Source organism: Chiloscyllium plagiosum, chromosome 39 (genome assembly GCF_004010195.1).
Source record: "Chiloscyllium plagiosum isolate BGI_BamShark_2017 chromosome 39, ASM401019v2, whole genome shotgun sequence".
Taxonomy (NCBI): domain Eukaryota; kingdom Metazoa; phylum Chordata; class Chondrichthyes; order Orectolobiformes; family Hemiscylliidae; genus Chiloscyllium; species Chiloscyllium plagiosum.
In genome coordinates, this window is record NC_057748.1 from 4984693 (window position 1) to 5000507 (window position 15815).

The following is a 15815-nucleotide window of genomic DNA, read 5'->3' on the forward strand; positions in this document are numbered from 1 at the left end:
GTTGGGAGAGAAGGTGAGGGTTGGATATGGGGGTGAGGGGAGGTTGTGGGGGTTGGGATGTGTGGGGGAGGAGGTGTGGGGTAGTGGGGATGTGAGAGGGTGATGGGGGTGTGGGGAGGAGAGGTGGTTAGGAGGAGGGGAGTGGATTTGGGGGAAGGGGAGCTGTGGGAGGAGGGGAAGCAGGGGTTGAGGGAAGGGGAAGTGGGGTGGAGGGTAGGAGGGGATATGGTTACTGTGAACACTCTCTCCCAGTGGCCAAAGAACAATCCATGACTGGAGGTTGACACAACACCCAGGGTCAAACAAGATTCTGAGGTGTCACCCATGAGTGAACTCTCCCTCTCCCTGTCCTTTCTGTTGCAGATCCTTCTCTGGTCACCAGCTTGTCTGTGCAGAACAGGACAACCGAGACACTGGTGATAACATGGAAAGTACCGAATGACAGACGAGCCCTTGAGTACACGTACAATATCACAGTCACGGATGATACTGAACCTTCCACTGAGACCTACTGCATTGAAGGGAACACGTTCCAAGTGGCAGCCCTGAAACCCGGGCTCAGATATGAACTGATAGTGAAGGCAGTCACTCCAGAGAAGACAATAAGTGCCCCTGAGATTGTCAATGCCACCACAAGTAAGTTACCCCACATCCTCGAACGGGACAGTCCCTCACTAAGGGTTCAGTGGAAGAAGCCGCTAATTGCGGGCCAGAAGGGAGTAGACCCAAAGCCAGCTCCTATTGATTGCCCTCAGAGCACCGGGGGCTAGGCTGTTGTATCTCAACAGTGAAATGGGGCAGAAATCAGGCTCATGCCAAATGATTGTGTTTGGAAGGTGTGAGGAGAGGGTTGGGTTGTGATGGCCCCCTGGGATTGGGAAAGTCAACCAAGACTGAAGTGGCACATGAGAAATCGGAATGGTTGGAGAATGATATTTGGCATGTATCTTTTGGTGGCTGGGAAATGAGGCGGAGTGGACATGAGACGGTGTTAATGTCACCAGATATATACTCCAGATCCACACCTGGGGCATGAATTCCAAACCCACCTTGACTGTTGGATTTAAAATTTAATAGATCAAATCTGGAATTAAGAGCTAGTCTCACTGATGGGGGGCAGCACGGTGGCTCAGTGGTTAGCATGGCTGCCTCATAGTGCCAGGGACTTGAGTTTGATTCCAGCCGCGGGTGACTGTCTGTGTGGAGTTTGCACGTTCTCCCCGTGTCTGCTTGGGTTTCCTCTGAGTGCTCCGATTTTCTCCCAACTGGCCATGCTAAATTGCCCATAGTGTCCAGGGATTTGCAGGCTAGGTGCATTAGGTAGGGGTAAATATAGAGTAATGGGGAATGGGTTTGGGTGGGATACTCTTCAGAGGGACAGTGTGGACTTGTTGGGCCAAAGGGCCAGTTTCCTCACTATTGGGATTCTAAGATTCTACCATGAAATGATCGCCAGTCTTTGTAAAAAGCCGTTCATTAATGGCAAAGGAATACCTGACCTGGGTCTACACTTGACTCCAGACCCACAACAACAAAGCTGACTTCTAACTGCCCTCTGAAATGACTGAGCAAGCCACTCATTTCAAGGGCAATTGAGGATGTCAATAAATGCCATGAATAGTTAGTGACACCCCCATCCCATGAAAGAATTAAAATGAAAAAGTGATTCATTGTCAGCTGGCTTCTTATAGCTGCCACATTTAGCTAGAAAGGGTATGCGTGAACTGTGTTTTTGCTGTTGAGTGGGAGAGCCCAACAAGACAATGGAGCTGTATTCTCCCAGCATTCTTTGCAGCAATGAAAGTGTCCTATTAAGTCTACAGTCAGAAGAGGTTTACATTCATTAACACTCTCTCTCTCTCTGTGCCTATTGACAGACCCTTCTCCAGTCACCAATCTAACTGTGACCAACAGGACATCAGAAACCCTGACCCTGCACTGGAGAGAATCCAATGATATGAGAGTATCGGACTACACGTACAGGGTCAGTGCTGTGTCTGAAAACTTCAGTGCAACCAACAGTACATTACCTGGAAACACGAATTTTCAAGTGAGATCCCTTGTCCCTGGCATATATTATAACATGGAGGTGGAATCGGTCACACCTGAGGACACTAGCAGCACTCCGGAGAGACTGAGTTTTGCCACCTGTAAGTTAATGCCTGCAGTTCTTAAAGTGACAGCCTGCACACCAGTGGCAACAGTTCAAAAGCTTCTTTGATCAGTGCTGGTAACACACCTTTTTTCTTAAACAACTCCTCCTCCCTCTTCATTCCTCCCTTTCCTTCCAAAAGGGCTGATTCTCTCTGGGAATATTGCTTGGCCACTGCTGCCTCACAGCACCAGGAACCCGGGTTCGATTCCATTCTTGGGCGACTGTCTGTGTGGCGTTTGAGATGCCCCTCATTCTTCTGAACTGCAATGAATATAGCCCTCATCCATCCAGTCCCTCTTCATACGTCAGTCTCGCCATCTCAGGAATCAGTCTGGGAAACGTTAGCTGCACTCCCTCCAACACCAGAACATCCTTCCTCAGACAATGAGACCAAAATCGTAAGCAGAACTCTGGGTGTGGTCCCACCAAGACCTTGTATAATTTCAAAAGGACGTCCCTGCTCCTGTACTTGAATACACTTGCTGGCACAATGGCTGAACGGTTAGCAGTGAGCCTGACAGTGCTGGGGACCTGGTTTTGATTCCAGGCTTGGGTGACTGTGCAGAGATTGCCAGGCACTCTGGTTTCCTCCCACAGTCCAAAGATGTGTGGTGGATTGACTGGGCTAAATTGCCCTATGCTGGGTGGGTCAGCCATGGGAAATGTGGAGTCACGCCAATGGATAGGATACGTCAGGGTGGGATGCACTTCAGAGGGTCAGTGCAAACTCGATGGGCTGAGTGGCTTCTCTCTGTACTGTTCAGCTTCCTGCATCCTCCTGTCCAGGGGGTATCAGCAAGCCAGCCCACTGCACCTTCTGTGACTCAGCTCATTCCCAGCTACCATCTGATCTGAGATCTTTGCCCAATGAGGCAGTCAGTGGGTGTAGGGGTGGGCAGGAAAGCAGAGCTGACATCAGGCAGGATCTTACTGCATGGTGGAACAGGCTGAAGGGCTAAAATGGTCTAATCCTGATCCCAAGTCACACATTCAAAGAAGTGCACGTTCTCACAGCATAGAGTCATACAGCATGAAAAGAGACCCTTCGGCCCAACCAGTCCATGCCGACCATAATCCCAAACTAAACTAGTCCCACCTGCCTGCTTCTGGCCCATATACTCTCCAAAGCGTTCCTATTTGTGTACTTATCCAAATGTCTTTTAAACGTTGTAACTGTACCCACATCCATCACTTCATCAGCAAATTCATTCCACACATGAACCACCCTTTGGGTTTAAAATTTGCCCCTCATGTCTTTTTTAAATATTTCTCCTCGCACCTTAAAGATGTGCCCCCCTAGTCTTGAATCCCCCATGCTAGGGAATAGACACCCGCTGTTCACCTTAACTATGCCCCTCAGGAGCTTATAAATCGCTACAAGGTCACCCTTCAACCTCCCATGCTCCAGTGAAAAATGTTCCAGCCTTCCTTTATAAATCAAGCCCTCCATTCCTGCCAACATCCTGGTAAATCTCTTCTGAACCCTCTCCAACATAACAATGTCCTTCCTAAGGCAAGGCGACCTGAATGGCATGCAATACTCCAGAATAGGCCTCACCAACATCTTGTACAACCTCAATATAATGTCCCAACTCCTATACTGCAGTTACTATAGAGATGAGGAATGCTTTGGGATATCCTGAGGTTCCATAAGATGCTATATAAATGCAAAACTCCCCCCTCCCCACCCGCTATAAGATTAGGACTGACGATGTTGCCCATGATAGGCCTCTAGACAGGGCTACAGTATAACATGAGGCTGGAATTGGGGCACAGATTTCTCCTGGGAATGAGAGGGAGCATGTCATTCCTGAAGCGGGCAGTACCTTGAACACATGTACCCAAAACACACTCCTGGGAAACATTCAATTGCACAGCAATTAAAACCAAACAGACCACAAGTTGTCAACAGTGGGGTAAGGACAGACCACAGCCAGTCAGCCTACCGTGCCTCTGGCAGCTCTCTGACGGAGCTATCCAATTAGTTCCAACCTCATGCTCCTTCCCCATGGTCATGGAGCTATTTCCTTTTCATGACTAGAGTTTTGAAAGCTCATATTGAATCAAGAGAGGCCAATCCATCTTTCTCTCTCTCTCTTTTTGTCTCTAGCCCTCTCTCATTCTCTCTTGCCCTCTCCCTCTCTCATTCTCTGTCTCTGTCACTTGATCTCTCCGGTAAGTCAGCCTTCTATCTCTCTCACCTTTTCTCGAATGCCCTATCTTTCTCTGGCCTTGTTTCTCTCTCTCGCCCAATGTCTGTCATCTTCTCTCTGTCTCTGTCTCTCTCTCTTTCTCATCCATCCACTCTCTCATTCTTTCTTTCTTTCTCCCTGTCCTTCTCTCCTTCTTGTCTTCTCTCTCTCATACTCTCTCACTCTCTCTCTCGCAATCACTCTTTTTTCTCTTTTTCCTTCTCTCTTATTTCCTCCCACACCCTCTTGTCCTCTCTCTCTTTCCCTCTCTCTCTCTCAAACTCTCCCTCACTCTTTCTCTCATTCACTCTTTCTTTCTCTTCTTCCCTCTCATTCCTTTCCCACCTCTCTCTCTCGCCCTCTCCCCCTTTCTTTCTGTCTTTCCCTCTTTCTCTTCTGACCCCCTCTCTTCTCCCTTTCTCTCTTTTGTCCTCCCTCTCTTCTCTCTTTTGTCCTCCCTCTCTCTTGTCCTCCTTCACTTTCTTTCTCATTCTTCCACTATTTCTATCTCTTCATCTGTTTATTGTTTGGTCTTTATTGCATGTGATGCACCAATCTAGTTTCCATTTCCCTCCTGTTTTCTGTGGCACCACCCCATCCATCTCACTTATGGCAACGGTCTACCGAGAATTAGTTAAAAAGTGCACAAGGAGACAGGAGAAATATTTGGATGCAGAATACTCACATGTTGACTTGATCCAACATTGCTGAGTGATCCTCGTGCTGTAAGACTGGCACAGTGGTTAGCACTGCTGCCTCACAGCGGCAGTGACCTGGGTTCAATTCATGCCTCAGGCAACTCTGGGTGGAGTTTGCACATTCTTCCCATGTCTGCGTGGGTTTCCTCTGGGTGCTCCGGTTTCCTCCCACAGTCCAAATATATGCAGGTTAGGTGAATTGGCCATGCTAAATTGCCCGTTGTGTTAGGTAAACGGGTAAATGTAAGGGAATGGGTCTGGGTGGGTTGCTCATCGGCGGGTCGGTGTGGACTTGTTGGGCTGAAGGGCCTGTTTCCACACTGTAAGTAATCTAATCACTTGTGACAGTTCATATTAACCCATGCCATTAAAGGCAGCCTGGGGTGGGGCTCGTTGCTCAGCCTAATCCCTCAATTTCTTTTATAGTTCCTGGTACCGTCTCCGGAATCTACTGCAGCGAGTCCTCAGGTTACTCGATCCTTGTGAAATGGAGCAAACCAAAGGGCAACTATACTGGATTTAACATCTCCACATTCGACGGAGACCACTCACTGCACACCATGACCATCAGGAAGAAGTCCAAATACCTGGTTGAAAATTTGCAGCCTGGACGGAAATACACATTCCATATCTACACCCAAACTGGCCAGTCTTACAGTGCGAGGATAACTCAGCAATGTTGGACCAAGTCAACACGTGAGTATTCTGCATCCAAATATTTCTCCTGCCTCCTTGTGCACTTTTTTATTCATTCTCGGTAGACCGTTGCCATAAGAACCAGCATCTTCAGGGGAAGGAGAAGCCTACATTGAGGAGGAAATGAATAATCAGTGTCTTACTGAAGTCCATCTTCTGCACATCAATGAACCCACTAGACTAACTGTTACAGTGAGGTTGTCGGCAGTGGGGTAAGGACAGACCACAGCCAGTCAGCCTACCGTGCTTCTGGCAGCTCTCTGACGGAGCTATCTAATTAGTTCCAACCTCATGCTCCTTCCCCATAGTCATGGAGCTATTTCCATTTCATGACTGGAGTTTTGAAAGTGCATATTGAATCGAGAGAGGCCAATCCATCTTTCTCTCTCTCTCTCTCTCTCTCTCTCTGTCTCGAGCCCTCTCTCATTCTCTGTCTCTGTCACTTCATCTCTCCGTTAAGTCAGCTTTCTATCTCACCTTTCCTCTAATGTCCTATCTTTCTCTAGCCTTGTTTCTCTCTCTCGCTCCTCTGTCTGTCATCCTCTCTCTATCTCCCTTTCTCATCCACCCATTCTCTCATCCCTTCTTTCTTTTTTTCACCCTGTCCCTGTCTCCCTTTTGTCCTCTCTCTCTCATGCTCTCCCTCACTCTCTCTCTCGTATTCACTCTATCTTTTATTTGTTTTTCCCTCACTCTTATCCCCTTCCCCTCTCTCTCTTGCCCTGACTCTTTCTCTCTCTCCCTCTTGTCCTCTTTTCTCTTCCTCTTTCTCAAACTCTCCCTCGCTCTTTCTCTTTTTCCCTCTCTCTCATTCCCTCCCTGTTCTTTCTCTCACCCTCTTTCCATGCTATGACTCGATCCTCTGCACCACTGATTCTTCACCTTAAACATGTCTTACACTCATCTGCCTTAGAGAAGGGATTCTCATGATCTATTCTGTCTATCATAATTTTGTGTACCTCAATAAGATGCCCCCCGCCCCACCTCAGCCTAGTGCCTTTTAGGAAGGAAATTTGAAACCCTTCCAGTGTCTCCCTAACCCTAACCCTATCTCCAACCCCACAGCAATACGGTTGACTCTTAACTGCCCTGCGAAGTGGCCTAGCAGGCTCCCCAATTCAGGGGCAAATAGGGATGGGCAGGAATTGCTGGCATTGCCAATGATGCCCGCAGGAATTAATTAGATTCACCCCCCAAATTGCCCAAGCTCCCTCGCCATGAATGTCAGACTGTATTCCTTCCATTGTTACGAGTGCCATCTTTTGGACGAAACATAGGATCAAAATCTCTAAGGTGGATCTCTCAAGATCCCATGTGGCGCTGGCAAGGGGGGAGGTGGGGAGCTCTCCCCTGCGCTTTGGAGGTGCAAATCGAGGCAAATTCATGTAGGCTCGGGAAAGAAAACATGCTGGAGATCACAACGGGTCAGGCAGCATCTGTGGAGAGAGAGTGAGGTAACACTTCCAGTCGAGATGAGTCGAAGTGAAGGTTGGGGTTGTTTTCCTTAGATGATTGGAAGATGGGGTGGTGGTGGTGGGTGGGCGCGGCTGCAGGGGAGTTTCTTAACAAACCTGTAAAAGTAATGAGACACTTGGAGAGAATGGGCAGGGTGTTTCCCTTAACGGAGAGGTCAATTGCCAGGGGTCACAGGTTGAAGGTCATCAGTAGAGGATTAGCGAGCAATAAAGAAAAGCATTTCACCCGGAAGCTGGTGGGTGTTTGGAATTCGCTGCCCAGTTTGGTGGCTGAGGTGAAAACACCCAACTTATTTAAATGGAACCTGGATCAGGGTGGTTCAGTGGCCAACACTGCTGCCTCACAGCCCCAGGGACCTGGTTTCGATTCCAGCCTCGGGTGACTGTATGTGCTGAGTTTGCTCATTCTCCCCGTGTCTGCGTGGTTTTCCTCCGGGTGTTCCAATTTCCTCCCACAGTCCTAAGATACGCAGGTTAGAGTGGATTGTCCTTGGGATATATGGGGTTACAGGGATAGGGTGGATGAAGATGAGTTTGGGTAGGGTGGCCTTCATAGGGTTGGTGCACACATGATGGCCTCTCGCTGCACTGTCTGGATTATATGATCTATCCTGAACCTGCAAGGCTACACAGCAGGAGCTGAAAGGTGGGATTAGAACAAATGGCAGTATACTCAACAATGGGCTGAATGTCCTCTTGCTGTGCTATCACATTTCTATGGTCCTGGCCCATGATTAACCTTCCTCGCTTGTATTTTCCTGAGGCTATTGCTGCATTGCCTCAGGCTAACTGTACATTTCTTGTTCCTTACAGCTATCATCATTGGAGCAGTCATTGGCTCTCTCCTGGGCCTGATTCTTATTGGTTTGTTGCTGTTTTTCATCATCACCAAACGAGTACCATGGGGGTAAGTGTTGCTGCTTACTGAGCAGAGACTGGGAACTTTATGGTGTTTGGGGACACCCGATACAGAGCCCAGAACTCAGCATACCTTTCTCCCATTGGTAACATCGAGCGGATTGGCCAGGTGGGTTGTGAATTGCCAACCAGCGTAGGCTAAGAACTGAAAGTCTCCTCCCTCCATTGCCAGCATTTCCCTTATGAGAATGGGACACCTGGAGACATTTTCTATCCTGTTTCCAATGGGTATTCAGTATAATCCAAAATCCTTTTCGAATCAACTGTTGAACAGTCAGTTGAGTTCAGGGGTGACAATGTAGGGTTACTGTGAATGATATCCCATTGGTGTGCTGGGAGGCTGTCTTTCAAGATTTATCTTTGAATGCAGTAAAGGGAATTTTACCTTGATCCTAACCTATGGGAGTGTTTGTTGGGACAATTTGGAGGGAGCTTTATTTTGAAACACTGAAAATAGGATTGAGAGTAGGCCATTCAGCCCCTCAAGCCTGCTGCACCATTCATTATGATCATGGTTGATCACCCAACTCAATAGCCATTTCCTGCTATACCCAATGTCCTTTGATTCCTCTTAGCCTCCAGGACTAGATCCAACCCCTTCTTGAAATCAGACGATGTTTTGGCATCAACCACTTTCCATGGTGGAGATTTCCACAGGCTCCCCACTCTCTGGGTGAAGACATTTCTCCTCACCTCAGTCCTAAATGAGTTACCCTGCATCCTTAGACTGTGGCCCCCTGGTCAGTGGGAATATCCTTCCTGCACCTACCCCTGGCTAACATTCCAACCACAGGGTCAGGCATACCTGGCCCTCGGATAATCAGTAATAAGGAAGGGGAACAGAAATAGGCCATTCGGCCTCTCAATGCTGGGAGATATTCACACTGGGAGTCACTCAGGCTGATCTTTGAATGATGTCGCTGGATGAAATTGAATGTGCTGTGGTTCAGTGATACCTTTTGTTCCAGGAAAGAAACAGACCCTGACCTTTCACTAATGTCTGCTCCCCCCAAAGAATTCAAGTAAGTGGACTTTTTTTCTCTATTCTCAATGGCTCTGACTAATATCTTAACCCTGCTCCACCTCCCAAAGCTTCAGCCCCATGGTTACCCGCTCTATACCACCCCTTGCTCACTTGGGCTCTTTTAAATATGTAAGTTAACACTTTTGACATGGTGACAAAGCGAATTAATAATCCAGAAGCTAATATCCTGTGGTTGTGGGTTCAGATATCACCATGGCAGCTGGGAGGACTTAAATGTAATGCATCTGGAAGTGCTTCATTGATACTTCCAGATCTGCTGAGTTTCTCCAGCGATCTCTGTTTTTGAGATAGGGAATGGGACTAACTGGAAGGTTCTTTGATTGGACTTGCACAGACTTGATGAGTTGATGGTGGATTGACATAGACTTGGACTGTCTCTGTGAAGCAGTTTTCACTCATGCTCTGTTCTGTTCACCAGACCCATCCCTCTGAGCGAATATGAGATTTACTTTCAGAGAAAGCATGCCGACGCTGATTTTGGGTTTGCTGAGGAATACCAGGTAAGGCAAGGGTGGGTCACAGGACAGGTCAATTACTTTTAAATTGAAATGTTTAACTATGGCATGAGAAGAAAGTGGCTGTTCCCAAAGTAGGAGCAAATTACTGCTGATGCTGGAGTCTGTACGGAAAACAAAAAGTGCTGGAGATCATGGGAAGTCAGGACACGTCCACGGAGAGAGAGCAGGTTCTGATGAAGAGTCACCTAGACTTAAAATGTTAGCTTGCTGTCTCCATGGACGCTGTCTGACCCACTGTGAGCTCCAGCATCTGTTGTTTTCAGGCTGTTCCCAGTGTGAGTTTTCCTAGTGTTCCAGTGTGTTCCCCAGTGTGAGTGTTCCCAGTGTGAGTGTTCCCAGTGATCCAGTGTGTTCCCCAGTGTGAGTGTTCCCAGTGTGAGTGTTCCCAGTGTGTGTTCCTAGTGTTCCAGTGTGTTCCCCAGTGTGAGTGTTCCCAGTGTGAGTGTTCCCAGTGTGAGTGTTCCTAGTGTTCCAGTGTGTTCCCCAGTGTGAGTGTTCCCTGTGTGAGTGTTCCTAGTGTGAGTGTTCCCAGTGTTCCAGTGTGTTCCCCAGTGTGAGTGTTCCCAGTATGAGTGTTCCCCAGTGTGTGTTCCAGTGTGAGTGTTCCCCAGTGTGTGTGTTCCCCAGTGTGTGTGTTCCCAGTGTGTGTGTTCCCCAGTGTGTGTTCTCCAGTGTGTGTTCCCCAATGTGAGTGTTCCCCAGTGTGTGTGTTCCCTAGTGTGTGTTCCCCAGTGTGAGTGTTCCCAGTGTTCCAGTGTGTGAGTTCCCCAGTGTTCCTATGTGTTCCCCAGTGTGTGTGTTCCCCAGTGTGAGTGTTCCCAGTGTTCCAGTATATCCTGCAGTGTGTGTGCTCCCCAATGTTCTCAGTGTGTGTTCCCCAATGTGTGTTTTCCCGGTGTGTGTGTTCCCCAGTGTGCCCTGTGTGTATGTTCTCAATGTGTGTGTTCCCATGTGTGTTCAAAGTGTATGCGTTCTATGTGAGTGTTCCCAGTGTGTGTTCCTAGTGTGAGTGTTCCCCAGTGTGTGTGTTCCCAGTGTGTGTGCTCCCCAGTGTTCCCAGTGTGTGTTCCCCAACGTGTGTGTTCTCCGTGTGTGTGTTCCCCAGTGTGCCCTGTGTGTGCAGGTTTGGTCTCCAAATTTGAGGAAGGACATCCTGGCTATTGAGGGAGTATAGCGTAGGTTCACGAGGTTAATTCCCAGAATGGTGGGACTATCATATGTTGAAAGACTGGTGCAACTGGGCTTGTATACACTTGAGTTTAGAAGGATAAGAGGGGATCTGATTGAGACGTATGAGATTATTAAAGGATTTGACATTCTGGAGGCAGGAAGCATATTTCCTCTGATGGCTGAGTCCAGAACCAGAGGACACAGTTTAAAAATTAAGGGGAGGCCATTTGGAACAGAGTTGAGGAGAAACTTCTTCACCCAGAGAGTGGTGGATATATGGAATACTCTGCCCCGGAAGGCAGTGGAGGCCAAGTCTTTGGATACTTTCAAGAAAGAGCTGGATAGAGCTCTTAAAGATCGTGGAATCAAGGGTTATGGGGATAAGGCAGGAACAGGATACTGATTGTGGATGATCAGCCATGATCATAATGAATGGTGGTGCTGGCTCGAAGGACCGAATGGCCTACTCCTACCCCTACTGTCTATTCCCCAGTGTGTGTGTGTTCCCAATTTTCCAGTGCATTCCCAACATTGGCGTGTTTGCTCGGTCATGCAGATTGATTGCTGGAGACTGAGGACACAGTAAGGGAGGGGTTGATTTTGAGTAAAATTGCAGGCAGCACAGAATGTGGATTCTTTAGCCCAGAGTCTAACTGATGGTGCCTCTCATTCACAAACTACAGAGTCTGAGCACCGTGGGCATCAATCAGCCGCTGGAAGCTGCCCTGCTTGAGGACAACAAAGGAAAGAATCGATACACTAACGTCCTGCCATGTAAGTAAACAAAGTGCCCAAAGACAGAAACCAGGGCCAAAAATACTTGAAATGCCCAGGAGGGCAGGCAGCATCTGTGTGGAGATTACACAGATGCGCTCACTCACACAGACAGACGCACACAGATGCACGTACAAACACATGTTATAGACTAGGCCAGACCACTCAAAACATTCTTAAGCAGGCAGCCCAAAGACCATAACTTTGCAAATTGTTTCATTACCCAGAGTAAGTTAGCAGGGGTGATGACCAGGTTTTAAAATAGACAAAAATTTATTCACAAAGTTACACAATGAAACACAAAGAACAGAATAAAGAACCCCTACAGAACTCAGTCTACCCAAACTAGACTTAATTATGCTGTTCCAAAAATGGGCAAAAGTGAGGACAGCAGGAGCTGGAAACCCAATTCTGGATTAGAGTGGTGCCGGAAAAGCACAGCAGGTCATGCAGCATCCGAGGGGCAGGAAAATCGACTTTACGGGCAAAAGCACTTTGTCAGGATGTTCCGAATATACACAACAGTCCCAATAAGCAAACCCCCTTTAAACAAAACACTAAAAATGGAACAAATCCTTCCAGGTTGAAGTTAGAAAGGCAGAACAACGGAGAGTTTAGCAACCTCTTTCTCCACAGCTCACTGTTGGATTCCTAACTAGTTTTGGGCTGAACTGCTCAGCCAGAGAGCTGACCACACCCCTTTCATTCTACAGGTCACTTCCAAAACATGACCACTTTGGCCTGAAGTCTCATCTGTTTACATATAAACAAAAGGGCCTCTCGATCCCCTTTAATCTTGGTACCAAACCAGTCTAATCAGCACTGGGAGACTCCTCGGAAAGAAACCAAGGTCACAGTATCCTTGAGAAAAGGAACAGCTTTTAGAAACAACAGGACCAGCTTTGCCACACACAGAGCCACTGTCACATACACACACACAGAAATACACACAATTAACACTCCAGGGTTGTTGACCTTTGGAAACAGTAGTGGATCATTCAGTGGATGCAAATGTTCCAAAAGATTGGGAAGTCCCTGTGACGATACAGACAAGATAAGCCCAGGGTGTTTACAGGGATTGGCAGGAGGGTGGATTTCAGCTACGAGGTTAGGTTGGAGAATACTGGGGTTGTTCTTGTTGTGTTGCTGGTATCGATTTAATAATCAATTACTTCTCTGAGTTTCTTTCAGATTGCAAAACACTCTGGCAGCTGTAAAACAAGCATCGCAAATGCTGAAGAAACTCAGCAGTTCTGGTAGCATCTTTGGAGAGAGAGCAAACCGCAGTTAACACTGAATTCTGTAGGAGCCTTCTTCAGAAATGGTTCAGAACTTGTGACTGGAGACCAGACTGGAAGCATAGAAATAGAACACTACAGGACCTTGCTGTTGTGCCAGCCATTTATCCTACTTTAAGATCAGATTCCCTGCAGAAACAGGCCTCTCGTCCTAACAAGTCCACACCAACCCTCCGAAGAGTAACCCACTCAGACCCATTCCCCTACTCATGCACCTATGGGCAATTTAGTATGGCCAATTCACCAGACCTGCACATCTGTGGAGTGTGGGAGGAAACCAGAGCATCTGGAGGAAACCCACACAGACACAGGGAGAATGTACAAACTCCACCCAGACAGTCGCCCAAGGCTGGAATCGAATCTTGGACCCTGGTGCTGTGAGGGTGCAGTGCTAGCCACTGAGCCACCGTGCCCTTCATTGTACTCTCTTTTATGTTCCTATCCAAAAATTGCTTAAATGTCCCTAAAGTCTCTGACTCTACCACCCACTGTTGGCAGTACCTTCCACGCACCCACCACTCCCTGAGTAAAGAACCTACCTCTGACATCTCCCCTAAACCTTCCTCCAAATACTGTAAAGTTGTGCCCCTCGTGATAGCCATTTCCGTTCTGGGAAAATGTCTCTGTCGATCCACTCTATCTATGCCTCTCATCATCTCTCAGTGGGAGGCACGGTGGCACAGTGGTCAGCACTGCTGCCTCACAGTGCCAGAGACCCGGGTTCAATTCCCGCCTCAGGCGACATTCTGTGTGGAGTTTGCACGTTCTCCCCGTGTCTGCGTGGGTTTCCTCCCACAATCCAAAAATGTGCAGGTTAGGTGAATTGGCCAGGCTAAATTGCCCCTAGTGTTAGGTGAAGGGGTAAATGTAGGGAAATGAGTCTGGGTGGGTTGTGCTTCAGCAGGTCGGTGTGGACATGTTGGGCCGAAGGGCCTGTTTCCACACTGTAAGTAATTTAATCTAATCTTGTACACCTCTACCAAGTCACCTCTCATCCTTCTTCGCTCCAATGAGAAAAGCCCTAGCTCCCTCAACCTTTCTTATTAAGACATTAGCTCTGTTTCTCTCTCCACGGATGCTGCTAGACCAGCTGAGTCTTTCCAGCAATTTCTGATTTTGTTTGAGATTTATGAATTTAAGATTAAGTAATTGTGGCATAGGATGAACCCATCATACAGGGACAGTGGCGTCATAGGAATAGAACCCCAGGCTCATGTTCTGGGAGTATGGGTGTGAATGCCATTACATATTTTAATGCAGTGAAAATCTGTAATTAAAAGACAATGCAATGATGATCATGTGACCATTGTTGATAGTTGGAAAAACCCATCAGGTTCACTAACTTCCTTTGGGAAGGAAATCTGCTGCCTTTAGCTGTCTGACCTACATGTGACTCCAGACCTGCAGCAATGGGGGTTGACTCTTAACTGCCCTCGGGGCAATAAATATTGGTCTAGTGATGTTCCCATCCTGTAAATGAATAAAGAAAAAATTTCCAGCACTTTGCTTTTATTTGAGAGCAGTAGAGTAATTGTCTGTTGCCTGCACAGTCCCAGTCAGACTGGACCCTCTGCATAACTACTGCCTTATAGCACTTGAAGTCCTTAAAGGTAAAGTCTCTAAAGGCAAAGGCACATAAACAACTGTTCTCATTGCAGCAAAGGAGATTCAATAGAGATTTTGATTTCTGAGCAGACAAAGGGGAGATGTTCACATTGGCTGACAGTTTAAGGACTAGGGGATACAGATTAAAGGCTTTGATCAAGAGTTATGGCGGAGAACATTTGGAAGAACACTTTTACGCAGCAAAAAGGTGAACTGACTCTCTGGAAATGGAGACAACTGATTGTTTCAATAGGATAGGTAACTTGAATGAAATGAAGCCACAGGGAGATTGGGATTGACTGGCCTGTTGTCCAGACACTGACATGGATTACCTTTCCTGTTTATTCTTTCGTGGGATGTGGGCATCACTGGCAAACACAACATTTCTTACCCATCCCTAATTGCTGAAATAACTGCACAGAGGCTGGTATCCTGTCACCAAGTCACCCTTATTTACTTGAGCACAGTGCATTGGCTGCGACCAGCCAGCTCAGAGTGAGTCCCTGAACTGAGGAGATTCTAATCCCCTGTTTATATTTTTTTTTTCTCTTTTTTTTTTCTCTTTTTTTTTTAACCCCCACACTACCACCTAAGTGCGGTAGTGCTTATTTTATCCCCAGCACCCATGGTGTGTGTGTGCAGGTGTGAGACACAGTGAAAGACACAAAGTGCACCAATCTTTATTCAATCCACCACCAGGAAGATAGGAAAACACCCAAGTGGCCAGTGACAAGCAGTGCCCTTCACATCAAAGGGCAGTGCTGTGTGATCAAAACAGTGAAGGACACTCCTGATTATTTTTTTTTTTTCAAATTCTCCAGATTATTTTTTTTTCTCTTTTTTTTTCCAGATTATATTTTTTTTTTTCTTCTTTTTTTTTGTTTTAACCCCCACACTACCACCTAACCACGGTAGTGCTTATTATAACCCCAGCACCCCTGGTGTGTGTGTGCAGGTGTGAGACACAGTGAAAGACACAAAGTGCACAAATCTTTATTCAAATTCCACCACCAGGAAGACAGGAAAACACCCGGGTGGCCAGTGAACTGCACTCTTTCTTATCTTTCTTTCACTAACTATGTTTGATTGGGCCTGATAACCGCTAGTAAACAGAAATTACAGTTTAATACTTTTTTTATGCACAGAAGGTCAACCACTCTAGCTGCTAGGTATGTGCCCATATCCCCATCCATCCTGAACTCGTACCAAGCGAGCCCTTATGGAGTTTGAGCAACTTGCAGCTTTCTTTCCCCCTGCCTTTGGAACTGCTC

The 15815-nt window shown here is 47.2% G+C and overlaps 1 protein-coding gene across 1 annotated transcript in view; it reads left to right on the plus strand.

Moving 5' to 3' along the window:
* LOC122542007 (receptor-type tyrosine-protein phosphatase H-like) overlaps positions 1-15815 on the plus strand; it is a 100067-nt gene that overhangs the window by 72192 nt on the left and 12060 nt on the right. The window contains exons 9-15 of the mRNA XM_043679300.1: positions 364-636; positions 1878-2150; positions 5472-5741; positions 8030-8123; positions 9103-9156; positions 9598-9679; positions 11551-11641. Coding sequence (XP_043535235.1) covers positions 364-636; positions 1878-2150; positions 5472-5741; positions 8030-8123; positions 9103-9156; positions 9598-9679; positions 11551-11641 — 1137 coding nt within the window. The remainder of the gene's footprint in view (positions 1-363; positions 637-1877; positions 2151-5471; positions 5742-8029; positions 8124-9102; positions 9157-9597; positions 9680-11550; positions 11642-15815) is intronic.